The 21,440-nt window shown below is 51.5% G+C and overlaps 4 protein-coding genes across 4 annotated transcripts; 1 reads left to right on the plus strand and 3 right to left on the minus strand.

The window, feature by feature from the left end:
* Positions 1–1,969: 1,969 nt before the first annotated feature.
* LOC136187327 (NADH-cytochrome b5 reductase 1-like) lies at positions 1,970–3,376 on the minus strand. Its single transcript, XM_065974905.1, has 9 exons — positions 3,336–3,376; positions 3,128–3,176; positions 2,924–3,071; positions 2,788–2,850; positions 2,627–2,733; positions 2,442–2,571; positions 2,311–2,388; positions 2,177–2,262; positions 1,970–2,117 (listed from the first exon to the last, which is right to left on the minus strand). Exons 1-9 carry the CDS (start codon positions 3,374–3,376, stop codon positions 2,064–2,066), a joined length of 756 nt encoding a protein of 251 aa, XP_065830977.1. The 3' UTR covers positions 1,970–2,063.
* A 1,238-nt stretch (positions 3,377–4,614) lies between these two features.
* Positions 4,615–6,479, plus strand: LOC136187328 (very low-density lipoprotein receptor-like). Its single transcript, XM_065974906.1, has 7 exons — positions 4,615–4,672; positions 4,739–4,849; positions 5,386–5,502; positions 5,557–5,676; positions 5,727–5,846; positions 5,896–6,015; positions 6,346–6,479. The coding sequence occupies exons 1-7, from the start codon at positions 4,615–4,617 to the stop codon at positions 6,477–6,479; spliced, it is 780 nt and encodes a 259-aa protein (XP_065830978.1).
* A 9,507-nt stretch (positions 6,480–15,986) lies between these two features.
* On the minus strand, positions 15,987–17,724 carry LOC136187590 (protein phosphatase 3 catalytic subunit alpha-like). The gene is made up of 4 exons (XM_065975218.1): positions 17,583–17,724; positions 17,364–17,530; positions 17,118–17,219; positions 15,987–17,024 (listed from the first exon to the last, which is right to left on the minus strand). Exons 1-4 carry the CDS (start codon positions 17,611–17,613, stop codon positions 16,752–16,754), a joined length of 573 nt encoding a protein of 190 aa, XP_065831290.1. The 5' UTR covers positions 17,614–17,724; the 3' UTR covers positions 15,987–16,751.
* An 878-nt stretch (positions 17,725–18,602) lies between these two features.
* On the minus strand, positions 18,603–21,436 carry LOC136187580 (F-box/WD repeat-containing protein 8-like). The gene is made up of 13 exons (XM_065975207.1): positions 20,978–21,436; positions 20,816–20,920; positions 20,678–20,763; positions 20,540–20,618; positions 20,406–20,494; positions 20,198–20,352; positions 19,938–20,149; positions 19,650–19,889; positions 19,469–19,596; positions 19,311–19,418; positions 19,181–19,246; positions 19,007–19,120; positions 18,603–18,954 (listed from the first exon to the last, which is right to left on the minus strand). Exons 1-13 carry the CDS (start codon positions 21,422–21,424, stop codon positions 18,804–18,806), a joined length of 1,980 nt encoding a protein of 659 aa, XP_065831279.1. The 5' UTR covers positions 21,425–21,436; the 3' UTR covers positions 18,603–18,803.
* Between the last annotated feature and the right edge of the window lie 4 nt (positions 21,437–21,440).

Here is a 21,440-nt window from a genome sequence, read left to right on the forward strand (position 1 = left end):
ACTACAACGGCTACAACGACTACAACGGCTACAACGACTACAACGGCTACAACGACTACAACGGCTACAACGACTACAACGGCTACAACGGCTACAACGGCTACAACGACTACAATGACTACAATGACTACAATGACTGCAACGGCTACAATGACTACAACGACTACAACGACTACAACGGCTACAACGACTACAACGGCTACAACGACTACAACGGCTACAACGACTACAACGGCTACAACGACTACAACGGCTACAACGACTACAACGACTACAACGGCTACAATGACTACAATGACTGCAACGGCTACAATGACTACAACGACTACAACGGCTACAACGACTACATCGGCTACAACGGTGTATATATTCCGGAAGGCAGTGTACGTACTTTGCCGACAGGCAGTGTATATATTACGGAAGCGGTGTACATACTCCGCGGGCAGGCGGTGTATATATTCCGGCAAGCGGTGTATATATTCCGGAAGGCAGTGTACGTACTTTGCCGGCAGGCGGTGTATATATTCCGGCAGGCGGTGTATATATTCCGGCAAGCGGTGTATATATTACGGCAAGCGGTGTATATATTCCGGCAGGCGGTGTATATATTCCGGCAGGTGTATACATACTCCGCCGGCAGGCGGTGTATATATTCCGGCAAGCGGTGCATATATTCCGGCAGGCGGTGTACGTACACCGCCGGCAGGCGGTGTATATATACCGGCAGGCGTGTACGTACTCCGCCGGCAAGCGGTGTATATATTCCGGCAGGCGTGTACGTACTCCGCCGGCAAGCGGTGTATATATTCCGGCAGGCGTGTACGTACTCCGCCGGCAAGCGGTGTATATATTCCGGCAGGCGGTGTATATATTCCGGCAGGCGGTGTATATATTCCGGCAGGCGGTGTATATATTCCGGCAGGCGTGTACGTACTCTGCCAGCAGGCGGTGTATATATTCCGGCAGGCGGTGTATATATTCCGGCAGGCGGTGTATATATTCCGGCAGGCGTGTACGTACACCGCCGGTAGGCGGTGTATATATTCCGGCAGGCGTGTACGTACACCGCCGGCAGGCGGTGTATATATTCCGGCAGGCGGTGTATATATTCCGGCAGGCGTGTACGTACTCCGCCGGCAAGCGGTGTATATATTCCGGCAGGCGGTGTATATATTCCGGCAGGCGGTGTATATATTCCGGCAGGCGGTGTATATATTCCGGCAGGCGTGTACGTACTCCGCCGGCAAGCGGTGTATATATTCCGGCAGGCGTGTACGTACTCCGCCGGCAGGCGGTGTATATATTCCGGCAGGCGTGTACGTACTCTGCCAGCAGGCGGTGTATATATTCCGGCAGGCGGTGTATATATTCCGGCAAGCGGTGTATATATACCGGCAGGCGTGTACGTACTCCGCCGGCAAGCGGTGTATATATTCCGGCAGGCGGTGTATATATTCCGGCAGGCGTGTACGTACTCCGCCGGCAAGCGGTGTATATATTCCGGCAGGCGGTGTATATATTCCGGCAAGCGGTGTATATATTCCGGCAGGCGTGTACGTACTCCGCCGGCAAGCGGTGTATATATTCCGGCAGGCGGTGTATATATTCCGGCAGGCGGTGTATATATTCCGGCAAGCGGTGTATATATTCCGGCAGGCGGTGTACGTACACCGCCGGCAGGCGGTGTAGATATACCGGCAGGCGTGTACGTACTCCGCCGGCAAGCGGTGTATATATTCCGGCAGGCGGATTATATATTCCGGCAGGCGGTGTATATATTCCGGCAAGCGGTGTACGTATCCGCTGGCAGGCGGTGTATATATTCCGGAAGGCAGTGTATATGTGTATATATTCCGGCAGGCGTTGTATATATTCCGGCAAGCGGTGTATATATTCCGGCAGGCGTGTACGTACTCCGCCGGCAAGCGGTGTATATATTCCGGCAGGCGGTGTATATATTTCGGCAAGCGGTGTATATATACCGGCAAGCGTGTACGTACTCCTTATGAATAGTCTTACCTTCGGGTGGACGATCTAGGGTGTACCAAAGCTTGAAGTTTGGATTATCTGCTGCTATTTTTTTCTAGTTCAGGACGAAGGAGAATGTCGTCTTCGGTCTATGGTATACATTATTGGTCGGAGGGTATTATCTATTCATTTATTTATTTATTTATACCTGATTGGCAAATATGAGTGACATTTCTGTTCTGTCGTATGGGTCTTTTAGAATTGCTTGTACGATTTGAAGTATTGGGGTGATGCCTTGCGCACGAAAATATTGTCTAATGATAATACATTATTATTAAATACCGGAGCCTCCAGCTATCATTCCAATGTGAGTGCATTGTCGAGATTCTTCCTTTTTGCCTTCCTTGATGTGCATTTTGCCTTGGTGAAGAGAACACGTGTCTCTGTCTCTCTCTCTCTCTCTTATTAATTACCTTTGCCCAGATAGGTCAGATGACCTGATGGCCCACGCACGTCAATTGCATCCCCAATTTCAAGGGATTCCAAGTGCTGAGTCATTTTACTGCCATCAGGAAAACGCGGATGAACATTGGCAAAATAGACCTAAAATAAATAAATAATTAAATACATCACATGACCCATAAGTATCCATAGCTACCTTGATGACTAAATCAAAGTAGCCAATTTCATCGTCAGAGGTCACGGGGGTATATGGACGAATGACGAGATCGTCTTTGATACGGGCGCTCAAGTACATGTGTTTCCCTGAGAGAAATGATTTCATGAAGGGGTCCCGGTCCCCCCTCTTCGAAGACTCACCGATTGGTAAGCCGAGAATCATGTCCGAGCGAAGCGAAAGCGTCGCGTGTCGTGACTCACGATCTACGTGCGAAAAATTTCGACGCGGCTCTCTAGTCACGTGGTTTTGTCTCGTTTCGCGTTTTCTTTCGGCTACCTCCTTTTCGATTAGCTTCATTGGGATCTTCATTGTTGGATCCAAGCATTTTTCGTGTTTCGGTGGCGTTGGGGACCCCGCTTTGCCTGTCGTTCCCCAGAACGTTCGGTAGGACGACGGGAACGATTGCCGCCACGACTAGACCAATCTAAAATGCATTAGAGAGACGACGTAATCGGCGAGCGAAGACGTCCTTTGGCTTACCATTTCGACCTCAGCGCACGTGGTGACGTCAAATAATCCCGGACAACCACTATAAAAAAATTGAAAAAATTGGTCACATACAAAATGATGGCATAAAAAACTAAAAAGGAAGTTAATTAAATTCGTATCAAGAAATAAAATAGCCATTCCGTTTCACGATATCCTTGAGTTGACCTGCAATCTGAATGGCAATACACGCATCAACAACTTTGTTACGTCCTTCTCTTGAATCTCCATTCTCCTCGACATATTTTGCGAATGCACTCTTACTCCTTAGATGTCGTAAAAGTGTTCCATAATTGATACGCCACGCCCTTCACCTAGACCGGAATTGCGCCTAAACGAATGAACGGATTGAAACCAGCGATTGATAGTATTATTGACCGATGATAGGGCTTTCAAACGAGCTATGGCACGTCTAGATACGTGCCGGCATCGCGGAGGTCGGTTCTATCATCAGTACGTGCGTTCCATCATGTGTGACGCGTACAGTACCACTTCCGCTTTACCCGCCCCTCACTCCGCGAACGCGGAGCCGCTAGAGCTGATATTGCACACGCTAGTTTGTGAATAATGGAGCCGACCACCAGAGTTGTACGGGTGGAGCCCGTATAACGGCGGAGGGAGGCTCTCTCAAACGTGATCTTAGGGCCGGAAGTGTCTGTCTGTCTGTATGTCTGTTCGTCACGCTCGGTATTGTGACGTAACATAAAAACCCGTTTTTTCGTACAGCGCATGCGCGACATAGGGCTCGAAACGGTGACCCGAAAAAGGCGATTTACGGCGCGAAAAAAGCGTTTTTTCTATGACAAACAGAAAAAATGCTTAGAAACCCTTATTTCCAATTGATCTGTGCTATTTTCCGTGTTATAAATGCCCTGAGAAACCGAAACGACAGTTTTGATTGTCACGCTCTGACGTCACAATCAAAAGTATCCACTCATGCCGTATGTGCGTGGGTATGTACGCGTGTACGGGTAACAGGAAATATGACCCGTACACATGCATAGGTCCCCCTCAAATACAGAATACAGAGCACATTATCAAATACACTACGTCAGAAAAGCGCCTAATTAGGAAAACATTGCAGTCATGCAAGTATTTACAGTATGTACGTAGGAGTCAGCTGTAGTAGCTAACGGCTGTAAGGACCACGTGAATATGTAACAACATAAAAAATTATGACGTCACACTATGGTATGCACTCTCGTACGGTAAGCGGTGGGAGGCTCTGCATGATGGCAACACGGTGAACACCGGGCCATCATTCTCTAGTGTAGGTATGTATTCGTGAAAAAGCCGCTTCGCAATCTCTCTTCGTTTGGCCGGGACAGGTGTTCTATAGTACATGTCGTTACGGGACTCTATCCAGGTCTACGCCCACTGCCACCAGTTGACGTCTGGCTACGACCAAAGCCGCATATACGCTCTGGCTACGACAATAGAAAGCGTCTAGCACATTCGGTCGTCGTCGTTTCTTCTTTCTAATGGGTCGAAATCTCTCTATCGTCTTCCTCATCGTCGTTTTCGTTCGATTTGCGCACGGTAGGCGACGTCACTCGAGCGTTCTTCGTCGCCGTGAGCTCCCCTTTGTTTTGTTTCTTGTCGTAGCCTGCCCATCGATCGATTTCGAGTGCGACAACGGGCTCTGCATTCCGAAAGAGTGGCAGTGCGACGGCGATTGGGATTGTCGCGACGGCGAGGACGAATTCGGCTGTCCCGGTTAGCGAGAGAACGCGTTTTTCCTCCCCTGCGCTGCACACAGCGCTGTAGTGTCGTAGTTTTTCCGCTCGGGGGCCCCCCTTTCTCGCTCCCACGCCTACATGTGTACCTTTCTTCTTTTGCTTCCGGGGAATCCCCCAGCGAGCCGGAATTGTAGCGCGGGCGAATTTCGGTGCGCGAACGGTCACTGCATACGTCCGACGTGGAAGTGCGATCAGGACAACGATTGCGGCGACGGCAGCGACGAATCGAATTGTCGTAAGTTTTAGAGATTTCATATCTCCGGCTTTTTTGTTTCGGAAACGTAAAGTAAAAAAAGCGGGCCACCAGAGTAACTTTATTATCTCTGATGGCACGTGCGTTTTTCGTTATACAGTATCCTTTTTTTGAAGAGTCACTCTCGTATGATAACCTATAGCTCATTGACGATGCACTGAATCTCCTGCATAAATATTTTGCCCTTATATAGGTCGATCGTGCAATGCCTAAAATACAAGACTTAGAGCACGCAGTAATGTATTATTTTTTTCTTGTAGCGCTTAAAAATTGCACGTCTTCCGAGTTCAAGTGCGACCAGGGTAAGTGCATTCGAGCGAGCTGGCAGTGCGACGGCCATAACGACTGCAGCGATTCGTCGGACGAGAGAAATTGCAGTAAGTTACGATGCCATACGGCAAAAAGGAAAGAGTCGTTTCTTCGTCTCCTAGCGGGCGTCACCTGTTCGGCGGTCGAATTCCAATGCGTCGGAACGTCCGAGTGCATCGCGCAAAGTTGGAAATGCGATGGCGAATCCGATTGCGGTAATGGAGCGGACGAAAAAGATTGCCGTAAGTATTAGAGGGAGGGTAATCGCAGAGAGGAGGTCGTTTTCTCACAGCTCCCACAACGAATTGCTCCGCGAATCAGTTTCTCTGCGCATCAAAGCGCTGCATTCCGGCAAGCTACGTGTGCGATCGCGACAACGACTGCGGCGATTGGTCAGACGAATCGTCGTGCCGTAAGAATAGAGTAGTACCAATGGTACCCCCATCTCACGCGTCGATTAGGTGCGCCCGGCAATTGCGCCGCAGACGAGTTGAAATGCCGCAGCGGCTTGTGCATTCCGTCCTTGTGGCGTTGCGACAGCGATTACGACTGCGAATTGAATTCCGACGAAGAGAACTGCAGTACGTGGGGAATTAGTAGAAATCTCCTCTCCCCCTCTCCCCCCTCCCCAAAAAAAATTTTTATGGGACTTGTCAAACTTATAGACAAAGGCTATTCACTGAAAACTCTAATTTATAGCCTAAGGAAAATGTTTGGTTTGATTGATCGGGATGATTACAATGCGGTGCTTCGCTTGGAAAGAGTCTAGGACTCTTAGCTAGCCTAATTAGTGCAATCTTCTAGGAACTTCACTTAGAAGGAGGAGACTTAATTTTCCGTATAGAAAACTCTAAAATGGGGAGACTCCCAATATTTGCCGGTTTTTAATTCGCCTTTTTTTAAAAAATTAGCCTGTCTTCCTGGCGAGTTTCACTGCGCCAATTATCGTTGCATTCCGATGAGCAAAAGATGCGACGGGACGGACGATTGCGGCGACGGCTCGGACGAAAGCAATTGTCGTAAGCGACTTATTAGAGACCCCTAACGAGATGATGAAGAGAAACAGGCGCTTTTTTTAGCTACGCCTACTCCGACAGTTCCGCCCTGCCCTCAGAACGAGTTCACGTGTGGCGATGGGCAGTGCATAGCGCAAAAGTCGGTGTGCGATATTCCGGCAAGAGGTGTACGTACTCCGCCGGTAGGCGATGTATATATTCCGACAAGTGGTGTACGTACTCCGCCGGCTGGCGGTGTATATATTCCAGCAAAGAGGTGTATATATTCCGGCAAGGGGTGTACGCACTCCGCCGGCAGGCGGTGTATATATTCCGGTAAGTGGTGTACGTACTCCGCCGGCTGGCGGTGTATATATTCCAGCAAAGAGGTGTATATATTCCGGCAAGGGGTGTACGCACTCCGCCGGCAGGCGGTGTATATATTCCGGTAAGTGGTGTACGTACTCCGCCTGAGGCGGTGTATATATTCCGGCAAGTGGTGTACTCCGCCGGCAGGCGGTGTATATATTCCGGCAGGCGGTGTATATATTCCGGCAAGAGGTGTACGTACTCAGCCGGCAGGCGGTGTATATATTCCGGCAAGTGGTGTACGTACTCCGCCGGAGGGCGATGTATATATTCCGGCAAGTGGTGTACGTACTCCGCCGGCAGGCGATGAATATATTCCGGCAAGAGGTGTACGTACTCCACAGGCAGGCGGTGCATATATTCCGGCAGGCGGTGCATATATTCCAGCAAGTGGTGTACGTTCTCCGCCGGCAGGCGATGTATATATTCCGGCAAGTGGTGTACATACTCCGCCCGCTGTATACATTCCGGCAGGCGGTGCATATATTCCGGCAAGTGGTGTACGTACTCCGCCGGCAGGCGATGTATATATTCCGGAAAAAGGTGTATATATTCCGGCAAGAGGTGTACGTACTCCGCCGGCAGGCGATGTATATATTCCGACAAGTGGTGTACGTACTCCGCCGGCTGGCGGTGTATATATTCCAGCAAAGAGGCGTATATATTCCGGCAAGGTGTGTACGTACTCCGCCGGCAGGCGGTGTATATATTCCGGCAGGTGGTGTACGTGCTCCGCCGGCAGGCGGTGTATATATTACGGCAAGCGGTGGGTATATTCCGGCAAGCAGTGTATATATTCCGGAAGGCATTGTACGTACTCCGCCGGCAGGCGGTGTATATATTCCGGAGAGCGGTGTACATATTCCGGCAGGCGGTGCACGTACTCCGCCGGCAGGCGATGTATATATTCCGGCAAGACGTGTACGTACTCCGCCGGCAGGCGGTGTATATATTCCGGCAAGAGGTGTACGTACTTCGCCGGCAGGCGGTGTATATATTCCGGCAAGAGGTGTACGTTCTCCGCCGGAAGGCGGTGAATATATTCCGGCAAGTGATGAACGTACTCCGCCGGCAGGCGATGTATATATTCCGGCAAGTGGTGTACTTACTCCGCCGGCAGGCGATGTATATATTCCGGCAAGTGGTGTACGTATACTCCGCCGGGTGGCGGTGTATATATTCCGGCAAGTGGTGTACGTATACTCAGCCGGCAGGCGATGTATATATTCCGGCAAGTGGTGTACGCACTCCGCCGGGAGGCGGTGTATACATTCCGGTAAGTGGTGTACGTACTCCGCCGGCTGGCGGTGTATATATTCCAGCAAAGAGGTGTATATATTCCGGCAAGGGGTGTACGCATTCCGCCGGCAGGCGGTGTATATATTCCGGTAAGTGGTGTACATAATCCGGCAAGGGGTGTACGTACTCCGCCGGTAGGCGGAGTATATATTCGGCCAAGTGGTGTACGTATACTCCACCGGCAGGCGGTGTATATATTCCGGCAAGCGGTGTACGTACTCCGCAGGCAGGCGATGTATATATTCCGGCAAGAGGTGTATATATTCCGGCAAGTGGTGTATGTACTCCGCCGGCAGGCGATGTATATACTCCGGCAAGTGGAGTACGTACTCCGCAGGCAGGCGATGTATATATTCCGGCAAGAGGTGTATATATTCCGGCAAGTGGTGTATGTACTCCGCCGGCTGGCGGTGTATATATTCCAGCAAAGAGGTGTATATATTCCGGCAAGGGGTGTACGCACTCCGCCGGCAGGCGGTGTATATATTCCGGTAAGTGGTGTACATAATCCGGCAAGGGGTGTACGTACTCCGCCGGTAGGCGGAGTATATATTCGGCCAAGTGGTGTACGTATACTCCACCGGCAGGCGGTGTATATATTCCGGCAAGAGGTGTATATATTCCGGCAAGTGGTGTATGTACTCCGCCGGCAGGCGATGTATATACTCCGGCAAGTGGAGTACGTACTCCGCAGGCAGGCGATGTATATATTCCGGCAAGAGGTGTATATATTCCGGCAAGTGGTGTATGTACTCCGCCGGCTGGCGGTGTATATATTCCAGCAAAGAGGTGTATATATTCCGGCAAGGGGTGTACGCACTCCGCCGGCAGGCGGTGTATATATTCCGGTAAGTGGTGTACATAATCCGGCAAGGGGTGTACGTACTCCGCCGGTAGGCGGAGTATATATTCGGCCAAGTGGTGTACGTATACTCCACCGGCAGGCGGTGTATATATTCCGGCAAGCGGTGTACGTACTCCGCAGGCAGGCGATGTATATATTCCGGCAAGAGGTGTATATATTCCGGCAAGTGGTGTATGTACTCCGCCGGCAGGCGATGTATATACTCCGGCAAGTGGAGTACGTACTCCGCCGGCAGGCGGTGTATATATTCCGGCAAGCGGTGTACGTACTCCGCAAGCAGGCGATGTATATATTCCGGCAAGAGGTGTACGTACTCCGCCGGCAAGCGGTGTATATATTCCGGGAAGCGGTGTACGTACTCCGCCGGCAGGCGGTGTATATATTCCGGCAGGCGCTGTATATATTCCGGTGAGTTGTGTAGGTACTCCGCCGGCAGGCGATGTATATATTTCGGAAAGTGGTGTACGTACTGCGCAGGCAGGCGATGTATGTATTCCGGGAAGTGTTGTACGTACTCCGCCGGCAGGCGGTGTGTATATTCCGGCAAGAGGTGTACGTACCCCGCCGGCAGGCGATGTATATATTCCGGCAAGTGGTGTATATATTCCGGCAAGAGGTGTACGTACTCCGCAGGCAGGCGATGTATATATTCCGGCAAGAGGTGTATATATTCCGGCAAGTGGTGTATGTACTCCGCCGGCAGGCGATGTATATACTCCGGCAAGTGGAGTACGTACTCCGCCGGCAGGCGGTGTATATATTCCGGCAAGCGGTGTACGTACTCCGCAAGCAGGCGATGTATATATTCCGGCAAGAGGTGTACGTACTCCGCCGGAAGGCGGTGTATATATTCCGGCAAGCGGTGTACGTACTCCGCAAGCAGGCGATGTATATATTCGGGCAAGAGGTGTACGTACTCCGCCGGCAGGCGATGTATATATTCCGACAAGTGGTGTACGTACTCCGCCGGCAGGCGGTGTATATATTCCGGCAGGCGCTGTATATATTCCGGCGAGTGGTGTAGGTACTCCGCCGGCAGGCGATGTATATATTCCGGCAAGAGGTGTACGTACTCCGCCGGAAGGCGGTGTATATATTCCGGCAAGCGGTGTACGTACTCCGCAAGCAGGCGATGTATATATTCGGGCAAGAGGTGTACGTACTCCGCCGGCAGGCGATGTATATATTCCGGCAAGTGGTGTACGTACTTCGCCGGCAGGCGGTGTGTATATTCCGGCAAGAGGTGTACGTACTCCGCCGGAAGGCGGTGTATATATTCCGGCAAGCGGTGTACGTACTCCGCAAGCAGGCGATGTATATATTCGGGCAAGAGGTGTACGTACTCCGCCGGCAGGCGATGTATATATTCCGACAAGTGGTGTACGTACTCCGCCGGCAGGCGGTGTATATATTCCGGCAGGCGCTGTATATATTCCGGCGAGTGGTGTAGGTACTCCGCCGGCAGGCGATGTATATATTCCGGCAAGTGGTGTACGTACTTCGCCGGCAGGCGGTGTGTATATTCCGGCAAGAGGTGTACGTACTCCGCCGGTAGGCGATGTATATATTCCGGCAAGACGTGTACGTACTCCGCCGGCAGGCGGTGTATATATTCCGGCAAGAGGTGTACGTTCTCCGCCGGAAGGCGGTGAATATATTCCGGCAAGCGGTGTACGTACTCCGCAGGCAGGCGATGTATATATTCCGGCAAGAGGTGTACGTACTCCGCCGGCAGGCGGTGTATATATTCCGGGAAGCGGTGTACGTACTCCGCCGGCAGGCGGTGTATATATTCCGGCAGGCGCTGTATATATTCCGGTGAGTTGTGTAGGTACTCCGCCGGCAGGCGATGTATATATTCCGACAAGTCGTGTACGTACTCCGCCGGAAGGCGGTGTATATATTCCGGAGAGTGGTGTACGTACTCCGCCGGCTGGCGGTGTATATATTCCGGCAAGAGGTGTATATATTCCGGCAAGATGTGTACGTACTCCGCCTGCAGGCGGTGTATATATTCCGGCAGGTGGTGTACGTGCTCCGCCGGCAGGCGGTGTATATATTCCGGCAAGCGGTGTACGTACTCCGCCGGCAGGCGGTGTATATATTCCGGCAGGCGATCTATATATTCCGGCAAGTGATGAACGTACTCCGCCGGCATGCGGTGTCTATATTCGGGCAAGTGGTGTACGTACTCCGCCGGCAGGCGGTGTATATATTCCGGCAAGTGGTGCACGTATACTCAGCCGGCAGGCGATGTATATATTCCTGCAAGTGGTGTACGTATACTCAGCCGGCAGGCGAAGTACATATTCCGTCAAGTGGTGTACGTACTCCGCCGGCAGGCGATGTACATATTCCGGCAAGTGGTGTACGTACTCCGCAGGCAGGCGATGTATATATTCCGGCCAGCGGTGTACGTACTCCGCCGGCAGGCGATGTATATATTCCGGCAAGTGGTGTACGTACTTCGCCGGCAGGCGGTGTGTATATTCCGGCAAGAGGTGTACGTACTCCGCCGGAAGGCGGTGTATATATTCCGGCAAGCGGTGTACGTACTCCGCAAGCAGGCGATGTATATATTCGGGCAAGAGGTGTACGTACTCCGCCGGCAGGCGATGTATATATTCCGACAAGTGGTGTACGTACTCCGCCGGCAGGCGGTGTATATATTCCGGCAGGCGCTGTATATATTCCGGCGAGTGGTGTAGGTACTCCGCCGGCAGGCGATGTATATATTCCGGCAAGTGGTGTACGTACTTCGCCGGCAGGCGGTGTGTATATTCCGGCAAGAGGTGTACGTACTCCGCCGGTAGGCGATGTATATATTCCGGCAAGACGTGTACGTACTCCGCCGGCAGGCGGTGTATATATTCCGGCAAGAGGTGTACGTTCTCCGCCGGAAGGCGGTGAATATATTCCGGCAAGCGGTGTACGTACTCCGCAGGCAGGCGATGTATATATTCCGGCAAGAGGTGTACGTACTCCGCCGGCAGGCGGTGTATATATTCCGGGAAGCGGTGTACGTACTCCGCCGGCAGGCGGTGTATATATTCCGGCAGGCGCTGTATATATTCCGGTGAGTTGTGTAGGTACTCCGCCGGCAGGCGATGTATATATTCCGACAAGTCGTGTACGTACTCCGCCGGAAGGCGGTGTATATATTCCGGAGAGTGGTGTACGTACTCCGCCGGCTGGCGGTGTATATATTCCGGCAAGAGGTGTATATATTCCGGCAAGATGTGTACGTACTCCGCCTGCAGGCGGTGTATATATTCCGGCAGGTGGTGTACGTGCTCCGCCGGCAGGCGGTGTATATATTCCGGCAAGCGGTGTACGTACTCCGCCGGCAGGCGGTGTATATATTCCGGCAGGCGATCTATATATTCCGGCAAGTGATGAACGTACTCCGCCGGCATGCGGTGTCTATATTCGGGCAAGTGGTGTACGTACTCCGCCGGCAGGCGGTGTATATATTCCGGCAAGTGGTGCACGTATACTCAGCCGGCAGGCGATGTATATATTCCTGCAAGTGGTGTACGTATACTCAGCCGGCAGGCGAAGTACATATTCCGTCAAGTGGTGTACGTACTCCGCCGGCAGGCGATGTACATATTCCGGCAAGTGGTGTACGTACTCCGCAGGCAGGCGATGTATATATTCCGGCCAGCGGTGTACGTACTCCGCCGGCAGGCGATGTATATATTCCGGCAAGTGGTGTACGAACTCCGCCGGAGGCGGTGTGTATATTCCGGCAAGCGGTGTACGTACTCCGCCTGCAGGCGGTGTATATATTCCGGCAAGTGGTGTACTCCGCCGGCAGGCGGTGTATATATTCCAGCAAAGAGGCGTAAATATTCCGGCAAGCGGTGTACGTACTCCGCCTGCAGGCGGTGTATATATTCCGGTAAGTGGTGTACGTACTCCGCCGGCTGGCGGTGTATATATTCCAGCAAAGAGGCGTATATATTCCGGCAAGGGGTGTACGCACTCCGCCGGCAGGCGGTGTATATATTCCGGCAAGAGGTGTATATAATCCGGCAAGGGGTGTACGTACTCCGCCGGTAGGCGGAGTATATATTCCGCCAAGTGGTGTACGTATACTCCACCGGAAGGCGGTGTATATATTCAGGCAAGCGGTGTACGTACTCCGCAGGCAGGCGATGTATATATTCCGGCAAGAGGTGTATATATTCCGGCAAGTGGTGTATGTACTCCGCCGGCAGGCGATGTATATACTCCGGCAAGTGGAGTACGTACTCCGCCGGCAGGCGGTGTATATATTCCGGCAAGCGGTGTACGTACTCCGCAAGCAGGCGATGTATATATTCCGGCAAGTGGAGTACGTACTCCGCCGGCAGGCGGTGTATATATTCCGGCAAGCGGTGTACGTACTCCGCAAGCAGGCGATGTATATATTCCGGCAAGAGGTGTACGTACTCCGCAGGCAGGCGATGTATATATTCCGGGAAGCGGTGTACGTACTCCGCCGGCAGGCGATGTATATATTCGGGCAAGAGGTGTATATATTCCGGCAAGTGGTGTACGTACTCCGCCGGCAGGCGATGAATATATTCCGGCAAGAGGTGTACGTACTCCACAGGCAGGCGGTGCATATATTCCGGCAGGCGGTGCATATATTCCAGCAAGTGGTGTACGTTCTCCGCCGGCAGGCGATGTATATATTCCGGCAAGTGGTGTACGTACTCCGCCGGCAGGCGATGTATATATTCCGGAAAAAGGTGTATATATTCCGGCAAGAGGTGTACGTACTCCGCCGGAAGGCGGTGTATATATTCCGGAGAGTGGTGAACGTACTCCGCCGGCTGGCGGTGTATATATTCCGGAAAGAGGTGTATATATTCCGGCAAGGTGTGTACGTACTCCGCCGGCAGGCGGTGTATATATTCCGGCAGGTGGTGTACGTGCTCCGCCGGCAGGCGGTGTATATATTCTGGGAAGCGGTGTACGTACTCCGCCGGCAGGCGGTGTATATATTCCGGCAGGCGATCTATATATTCCGGCAAGTGATGTACGTACTCCGCCGGCATGCGATGTATATATTCCGGCAAGTGGAGTATGTACTCCGCCGGCAAGCGGTGTATATATTTCGGCAAGCGGTGTATATATTCCGGAAGGAAGTCTACTTACTCCGCCGGCAGGCGGTGTATATATTCCTGCAGACGTGTACGTACTCCGCCGGCAGGCGGTGTATATATTCCGGCAAGCGGTGTATATATTACGGCAAGCGGTGTACGTACTCCGCGGGCAGGCGGTGTATATATTCCGGCAGGCGTGTACATACTCCGCCGGCGAGCGGTGTATATATTCCGGAAGGCAGTGTACGTACTCCGCCGGCAGGCGGTGTATATGATCCGGCAAGCGGTGTACGTACTCCGCAGGCAGGCGATGTATATATTCGGGCAAGCGGTGTACGTACTCCGCCGGCAGGCGGTGTATATATTCCGGCAGGCGCTGTATATATTCCGGTGAGTTGTGTAGGTACTCCGCCGGCAGGCGATGTATATATTTCGGCAAGTGGTGTACGTACTCCGCCGGCAGGCGGTGTATATATTCCGGAAGGCGGTGTATATATTCCGGAGAGCGGTGTACGTACTCCGCCGGCAGGCGAAGAATATAATCCGGCAAGAGGTGTACGTACTCCGCAGGCAGGCGGTGTATATATTCCGGCAGGCGGTGTATATTTTCCGGCAAGTGGCGTACGTACTCCGCCGGCAGGTGATGTATATATTCCGGGCAGGGGTGTACGTATACTCCGCCGGCAGGCGATGTATATATTCCGGCAAGCGGTGTACGTATACTCCGCCGGCAGGCGATGTATATATTCGGGCAAGTGGTCTACGTACTCCGACGGCAGGCGGTGGATATATTCCGGCAAGTGGTGTACGTACTCCGCCGGCAGGCGGTGTATATATTACGGCAAGCCGTGTACGTACTCCGGAGGCAGGCGCTGTATATATTACGGCAAGCGGTGTACGTACCCCGCCGGCAGGCAGTGTATATATTACGGAAGCGGTGTACATAGTCCGCGGGCAGGCGGTGTTTATATTCCGGCAGGCGTATACGTACTCCGCCGGGAGGCGGTGTATATATTCCGGAAAGCGGTGTATATATTCCGGAAGGCAGTGTACGTACTCCGCCGGAAGGCGGTGTATATATACCGGCAGGCGTGTACGTACTCCGCCGGCAGGCGGTGTATATACTCCGGAGAGCGGTGTATATATTCCGGAGGGCAGTGTACGTACTCCGCCGGCAGGCGGTGTATATATTACGGCAAGCGGTGTACGTACTCCGCCGGCAGGCGGTGGATATATTACGGCAAGTGGTGTACATACTCCGGAGGCAGGCGGTGTATATAATACGGCAGGCGGTGTATATATTCCGGAAGGCAGTGTACGTACTCCGCCGGCAGGCGGTGTATATATTCCGGCAAGCGGTGTATATATTCCTGCAGGCGTGTACGTACTCCGCCGGCAGGCGGTGTATAGATACCGGCAGGCGCGTACGTACTCCGCCGGCACGATTACAACGGCTACAACGGCTACAACGACAACAACGGCTACAACGGCTACAACGGCCACAACGACTACAACGGCTACAACGGTGTATATATTCCGGAAGGCAGTGTACGTACTCCGCCGGCAAGCGGTGTATATATTACGGCAAGCGGTGTACGTATTCCGCCTGCAGGCGGTGTATATATTACGGCAAGTGGTGTACGTACTCCGCCGGCAGGTGGTGTATATGTATCGGCAGGCGTGTACGTACTCCGCCGGCAGGCGGTGTATATATTCCTGCAGGCGTGTACGTACTCCGCCGGCAGGCGGTGTATATATTCCGGCAGGCGTGTACGTACTCTGCCAGCAGGCGGTGTATATATTCCGGCAAGCGGTGTATATATTCCGGAAGGCAGTGTACGTACTCCGCCGGCAGGCGGTGTATATATTCCGGAAGGCGTGTACGTATTCCGCCGGCAGGCGGTGTATATATTCCGGCAAGCGGTGTATATATTCCGGAAGGCAGTGTACGTACTTTGCCGACAGGCAGTGTATATATTCCGGCAAGTGGTGTACGCACTCCGCCGGCAGGCGGTGTATACATTCCGGCAGGCGGTGCATATATTCCGGCAAGTGGTGTACGTACTCCGCCGGCAGGCGATGTATATATTCCGGAAAAAGGTGTATATATTCCGGCAAGAGGTGTACGTACTCCGCCGGCAGGCGATGTATAAATTCCGACAAGTGGTGTACGTACTCCGCCGGAAGGCGGTGTATATATTCCGGAGAGTGGTGTACGTACTCCGCCGGCTGGCGGTGTATATATTCCGGAAAGAGGTGTATATATTCCGGCAAGGTGTGTACGTACTCCGCCGGCAGGCGGTGTATATATTCCGGCAGGTGGTGTACGTGCTCCGCCGGCAGGCGGTGTATATATTCTGGGAAGCGGTGTACGTACTCCGCCGGCAGGCGGTGTATATATTCCGGCAGGCGATCTATATATTCCGGCAAGTGATGTACGTACTCCGCCGGCATGCGATGTATATATTCCGGCAAGTGGAGTATGTACTCCGCCGGCAAGCGGTGTATATATTTCGGCAAGCGGTGTATATATTCCGGAAGGAAGTCTACTTACTCCGCCGGCAGGCGGTGTATATATTCCTGCAGACGTGTACGTACTCCGCCGGCAGGCGGTGTATATATTCCGGCAAGCGGTGTATATATTACGGCAAGCGGTGTTTCCTCGACGTCATGCATCGGCACTCGTGATTGCCTCAAAGCAAGAATATTCGCTCGGGAAACGCGCCCTTTAACGCTAATAGATATATCATGCAGGTGAACGAATCGGGGCCGCGATCGACGTGGTCGCCGAGGAAGAGAAACGTCGAGTTGTTTCGCGGCTCGGCTTTGAGACCGCGGAGAATGCGATCGGGAAGACGGCGCGTTTGGGACGGCGTTTTCGGCGTGTCGTGCAGGAGACCGCCGCCGGCGGCGGTACGAAACAATTTAATCAGATCTAAAAATTGGCCGTGAACGTCACCACAAATCTAAAAATAAAATAAATAAAAATTTATTATAATCTTCCATCCGCCCACATGGACTAGCGTCCATAGGAAGTCTTATATCTACGTATGTTGTACCGTCACTGGTGCGTCGAGTTCGAGCACATTCGGCTCGCTTTTCACGGCTTCTTCAGCTTCGGCGATTATAGCAAAAACAGTCGATTCGTCGATGAGCTTCGCCTAATAGAAATCCATGGGGGGGGGGCGTAAAGGCTATCGGGTTGCTAGGAGCGAGTTTCGCGAGTTTCTTCGTCGAATGCACGCGCGATTGGCCCCAAGCGCTTGTCTGTTTCGCTTCGAGGTGGTTTCGTTATGAAGTTTTACCGTTTCGATGCGGGGATCGATCGCAGACGCGAGTGCGGCGTCTTTTTGCGTCGATTCGTTTCGTGTTTTCGCTACCGCGTTGACGAGCGTCGCGTAGATGTCTTCGAGTCGTACGCGCCGGTCGAGAACGTCCGTCTTCTCCATAAGAACGAGTCGCGGAAATACGCCTTGATACGGGCACTCGGACGAATGTACGATAAACATTTGATCAAAACATACGTGTCGATGTGAAAAGAGAGCAAACGAACATCGATAATGGAAAGAAAACGAAGGACCACGAGGAGCCGCCATTGTTTTAGCGCCAATTTCGACCACGGTACGTCACCGTAAAGAACACGTGAAAAATTGGCGCGAATTTTCTCGACGAACCAGCGACTCGTTGCCCCGGTGAATCCAAGACAATGCCGTCACCAACGGATATTGCATAACGATTGCATCAGCTTTCGTATAAAAGCGGCTGCACGCGGCGCACAGCTTCAGTTCTGGCTAGGTGGGGAAAGCCTAAAGGGCGGAACCCTGGAGGTCGTCGGCGTTGGGAAAGCCATGGTCATGTCAACATCAAACGTGCTCAGCCGGTTGCCAATCCTTGCTGAAGCTGTAAGGTGCAGTGGATGAGCGTCGCGCGAGTTCTTCTCGTGGCGCGCGATTGGCACTGGGAAAGTCATAAAAGGTCCGTTGGATGGCTTGGGTCGCGAAGTCTGGCGTCCGCGTTATACCGAGTTGGCGTCAGGCTCAGATCAGTTCACTTTCCCGCCAAAGAAACGTGTGGGGGGCCCAGTGTCTCGTGGCTGTTTCTCACTCGGCTTAGTGACCTATAGCCTAAGATGACCTGACTTCCCAGACCAAAATCAAAGCACGTACAAGTTGACCTCTGGCTGTGTGTGGACTCGCGTTCGGCGCCTTCCCTCAACCCGGTAGTCCCGCTTCCTCTTAAGCGAAGGACTATGGCCCCATGGGTCGCGGTGCAACGAGGTCGGGGGGACGGTGTGGGAGAGCCGTTCTCGATCCTAGGCCGCACCGTCGTGGTTGAGCCTATGATGCTACGGCTCGCTCTCAAATATTTTTGGGCTACTCAGCGTTCGAACCTCCACGCGGTGTAGCCTGGATTACGCCAATACGAACGCAGGACTACAAGGTACGTACACGGATTAATCGAACAGATAATGTCTTTTGTTTTTTTAGGTGCTTTACTTGACTGAAGGAATACGAAGGCCTTTTTTGAAATCGCGGAACACTGCATGACGTTGTCTAGTTTACTGAACGCATTTACGTGCGTGGATAAATAAATAAATGCGCGGCTTTTTTTGCGAACAAAACGATACTAAGAAAATATGTACAGTACGAACGAGTAAAATGACTTTGTGTTGACTGGAACAGATAGTTATAGCTAATTCTAATCCAAAATGAAAATACTCAAGTATACTTACTGAAAACGTCGGTTTATGTGATTGTGTCATATGGTACCAAAAGATCCATATTGTAGCCTGAGGCGCTTGGCTCGTCATACGCGGAGAAGCAGATGGATGGAAGCTGATTTTTCATCAGGTCAGACGTCAGGGCAAAGTCAAAAACGTTAATCGTTCCTCGTACTCTACGAGAAAGAACATAAATTCAAATAAAGATACTCACTCATACTAACGTACGAAGATTTTAGAATGACATCCTCGTCGCTTTCATACCACGTCCAATCTTTGCCAGCTGGAACATTACCAACAATCAGTTTAGTATCAAAAAAGGAGCACAGTTCAACGGGATGCCTAAATAAAACACGAGACGAGATACAGTAGCTGTCAAGCAACAAAAGACGGGAAACTAACCTACTACTTGTTTCCCATAATAAAGTGTTTTTCCGTCTATCCCACACTAAGACAGTTCCATGTAAACTAAACACACAAAAACAGCCCCTTGCGTATTACTTTAGGTGTGTTTCTACTGGTGAACACTTACCATCCACTGACGACTTTCCACTCATCCATCTGAACCTGTTTCACCGGTGCTAAATGACCCTTTAACCTACCAACGCAGCCGTTGCTCCTCAAGTCAAAAATTTGAACGCTACAGCACTCAAATAACAAACTGAACCAGTCGTTCATCCTTCTTCTCGCCTTTTGTCCGCACAGCCGGAGATAAGCGTGTGAGGAGGTGAGCGAGCAATATCGAGGCAAAGAATATCGCTTGAAGCTCGAGGCAAACATCCCAAGTACTTTCCAGTATGCAAGTCATGCAATCGAATCTGTAAGAAAAGTGACGAGTTCGTTCGTTTTTGCTCGTCCTTGAAACGCTTACACGTCGTCCTTCTGCGAGCGTATCAAAACCAAAGCCGCTCACGCCGCAAGCAACGACGTCTTCAGTCACATCAAAGCAAGTCAGTCGGACTTGGCGTCCTACGACTCCTCCCTCGAAGAACGTCATTTTCTCTGGATTATTGCCTAGGAAGTGGAGTCTGACGTCGTGATCAGTTGACAGAAGAACGCAATCGGAATCGGTTTTGAACGTGAGGAAGATGATCTTTTTCACCGATGACCCCTTCGATTACAGCTGCTAGAATTCAATTTTCTACACAGTGATATATACCTCCACTTGAAAGGAATCTTTACATATCCACGCCTCCTCTTTATCCTCCTCCGTCTCGCACAAAATCCTAGCATGAGAAACGAACATTCCACTGCAACTTCCGGCAACGAGACGCGTTGCGCTTTTCGACGCTGCTACAGCACTAACAGATCCAGGTAAAGCAAAGCAGTGACGTTTCTCTCCCGACAATGCATCCCACAAGGAAACTCGACCTGCAAAAATTCATAGCGATTCCTAAAAGACATTTCTGTTTCACTTGCCACTCGAATGTCCAACGGCAGCACCAGCACTATTGATCGCTGTGCAGGTGACCCAATCCGAATGCTGCCCCATAACAGGAGCATCGTGTCTTAGAATCGTGCCAACGTCGAGATTGGAGTCTAACGTCCACAGGCAAGCCTCGCCAGTACTGTAGCTGCGATAAAACGCTCAAGTAATACGTCAATGTATTTGTCTCTATTTAGTTACCCGGCAAGAACGTGGACGCCATCAGAACTAACGCTACATATATGCTTTCCCTTGGGATATTGCAATTGCTGCGCTTGACAGCGACGCTCCTTTATTAAAATTATTATTAACTAATACTTAATCAGTCATTGTACCTTCCAGTTTTGTTGTATTGATAGCTGCCTTAAAATGTTTTCCTTGACAATTTGCTTCCAGTCAGAGCGCTCGTCAATCCTATACACAAATATCATTTTTATCAGATTTCTCTACCCACATCTGTATGGCTTCCATACAGGGTATCAGTCTCGTAACCAAGTTGCTTGCACACATCATACCACAAAACTTCGTCGTCAGCCAATGAACGCCAAGACGAGTTCACCTTGAAAGACCACTATACCAGTACAGCCAGGAGAGCTAACTGTCCAATATACTTGCGCGCAGTGACAAAGATCTCTGTGTTCTAAGTAACTAAACACCTTGATTCCGACTTCCCTAGGAAGGCTCGTGTCGAAGAATGGAATTTCTGTTACTTCGTCCTGAAAAATGAGTGAGAAGAATTCAAATAATTTCGACGTTTTCAATACTGTGCATACAATGTCAGCTATGAGTTTTTCCACCAAATCTTCTTCGACTCCCTCGAATTTCGGCTTTTTCCGAAATTCTACTGCTTTCGTCTTTCTTTTTGCGGTATCTGTACGGTAGTGCAGTGGACGTTCCTCCTCCCTTTTACAGCTGTTGCTATCGCCTGGTGAGACTTCCTCTTGGCCCATTGGATTGTACTTCGGCAAGAGAGGCGCGTTTTCCGGATCGTAATGGCCCATTGGATTGTACTTCGGCAAGAGAGGCGCGTTTTCCGGATCGTAATGAGGAGCCAATGGCAAGGTAACTGCGCTACTACTAGAGGCCGTCGCAACAGAAGCTAAAGAAGCCAGCCATTCTCGGCGAAATGCTTCCAAATCGGAGTTCTTCTCTTCCATAGAGACCACGGGTATCCCGGATAGCCAATTTCCGCGAAAATTTGCAAATCGCGCGTGCACCATCACGTGAATTGTTTCA

Source organism: Oscarella lobularis, chromosome 5 (assembly GCF_947507565.1).
Source record: "Oscarella lobularis chromosome 5, ooOscLobu1.1, whole genome shotgun sequence".
Lineage (NCBI taxonomy): Eukaryota > Metazoa > Porifera > Homoscleromorpha > Homosclerophorida > Oscarellidae > Oscarella > Oscarella lobularis.

Bases quoted from the DNA above. Each gene is read 5' to 3' on its own strand.
- LOC136187327 (XM_065974905.1), bottom strand. From the start codon at position 3,376: ATGTCGAGGAGAATGGAGATTCAAGAGAAGGACGTAACAAA. The intron at 3,177-3,335 runs GTTGTTGATGCG...ATTTTTTTATAG, and splicing joins CAAGAGAAGGACGTAACAAA to TGGTTGTCCGGGATTATTTG. The intron at 2,118-2,176 runs GTATAAATAAAT...TGTATACCATAG, and splicing joins CACTCATATTTGCCAATCAG to ACCGAAGACGACATTCTCCT.
- LOC136187328 (XM_065974906.1), top strand. From the start codon at position 4,615: ATGGGTCGAAATCTCTCTATCGTCTTCCTCATCGTCGTTTTCGTTCGA. The intron at 5,677-5,726 runs GTAAGTATTAGA...GTTTTCTCACAG, and splicing joins AGCGGACGAAAAAGATTGCC to CTCCCACAACGAATTGCTCC. The intron at 6,016-6,345 runs GTACGTGGGGAA...TTAAAAAATTAG, and splicing joins TTCCGACGAAGAGAACTGCA to CCTGTCTTCCTGGCGAGTTT.
- LOC136187590 (XM_065975218.1), bottom strand. From the start codon at position 17,613: ATGTTCGTTTGCTCTCTTTTCACATCGACAC. The intron at 17,531-17,582 runs GTATGTTTTGAT...GCCCGTATCAAG, and splicing joins CTCTCTTTTCACATCGACAC to GCGTATTTCCGCGACTCGTT. The intron at 17,220-17,363 runs GTAAAACTTCAT...GATTTCTATTAG, and splicing joins TCGATCCCCGCATCGAAACG to GCGAAGCTCATCGACGAATC.
- LOC136187580 (XM_065975207.1), bottom strand. From the start codon at position 21,424: ATGGTGCACGCGCGATTTGCAAATTTTCGCGGAAATTGGCTATCCGGG. The intron at 20,495-20,539 runs GTACAATGACTG...ATTTTAATAAAG, and splicing joins CAATACAACAAAACTGGAAG to GAGCGTCGCTGTCAAGCGCA. The intron at 19,419-19,468 runs GCGAGAAGAAGG...TGAGTGCTGTAG, and splicing joins TCCGGCTGTGCGGACAAAAG to CGTTCAAATTTTTGACTTGA.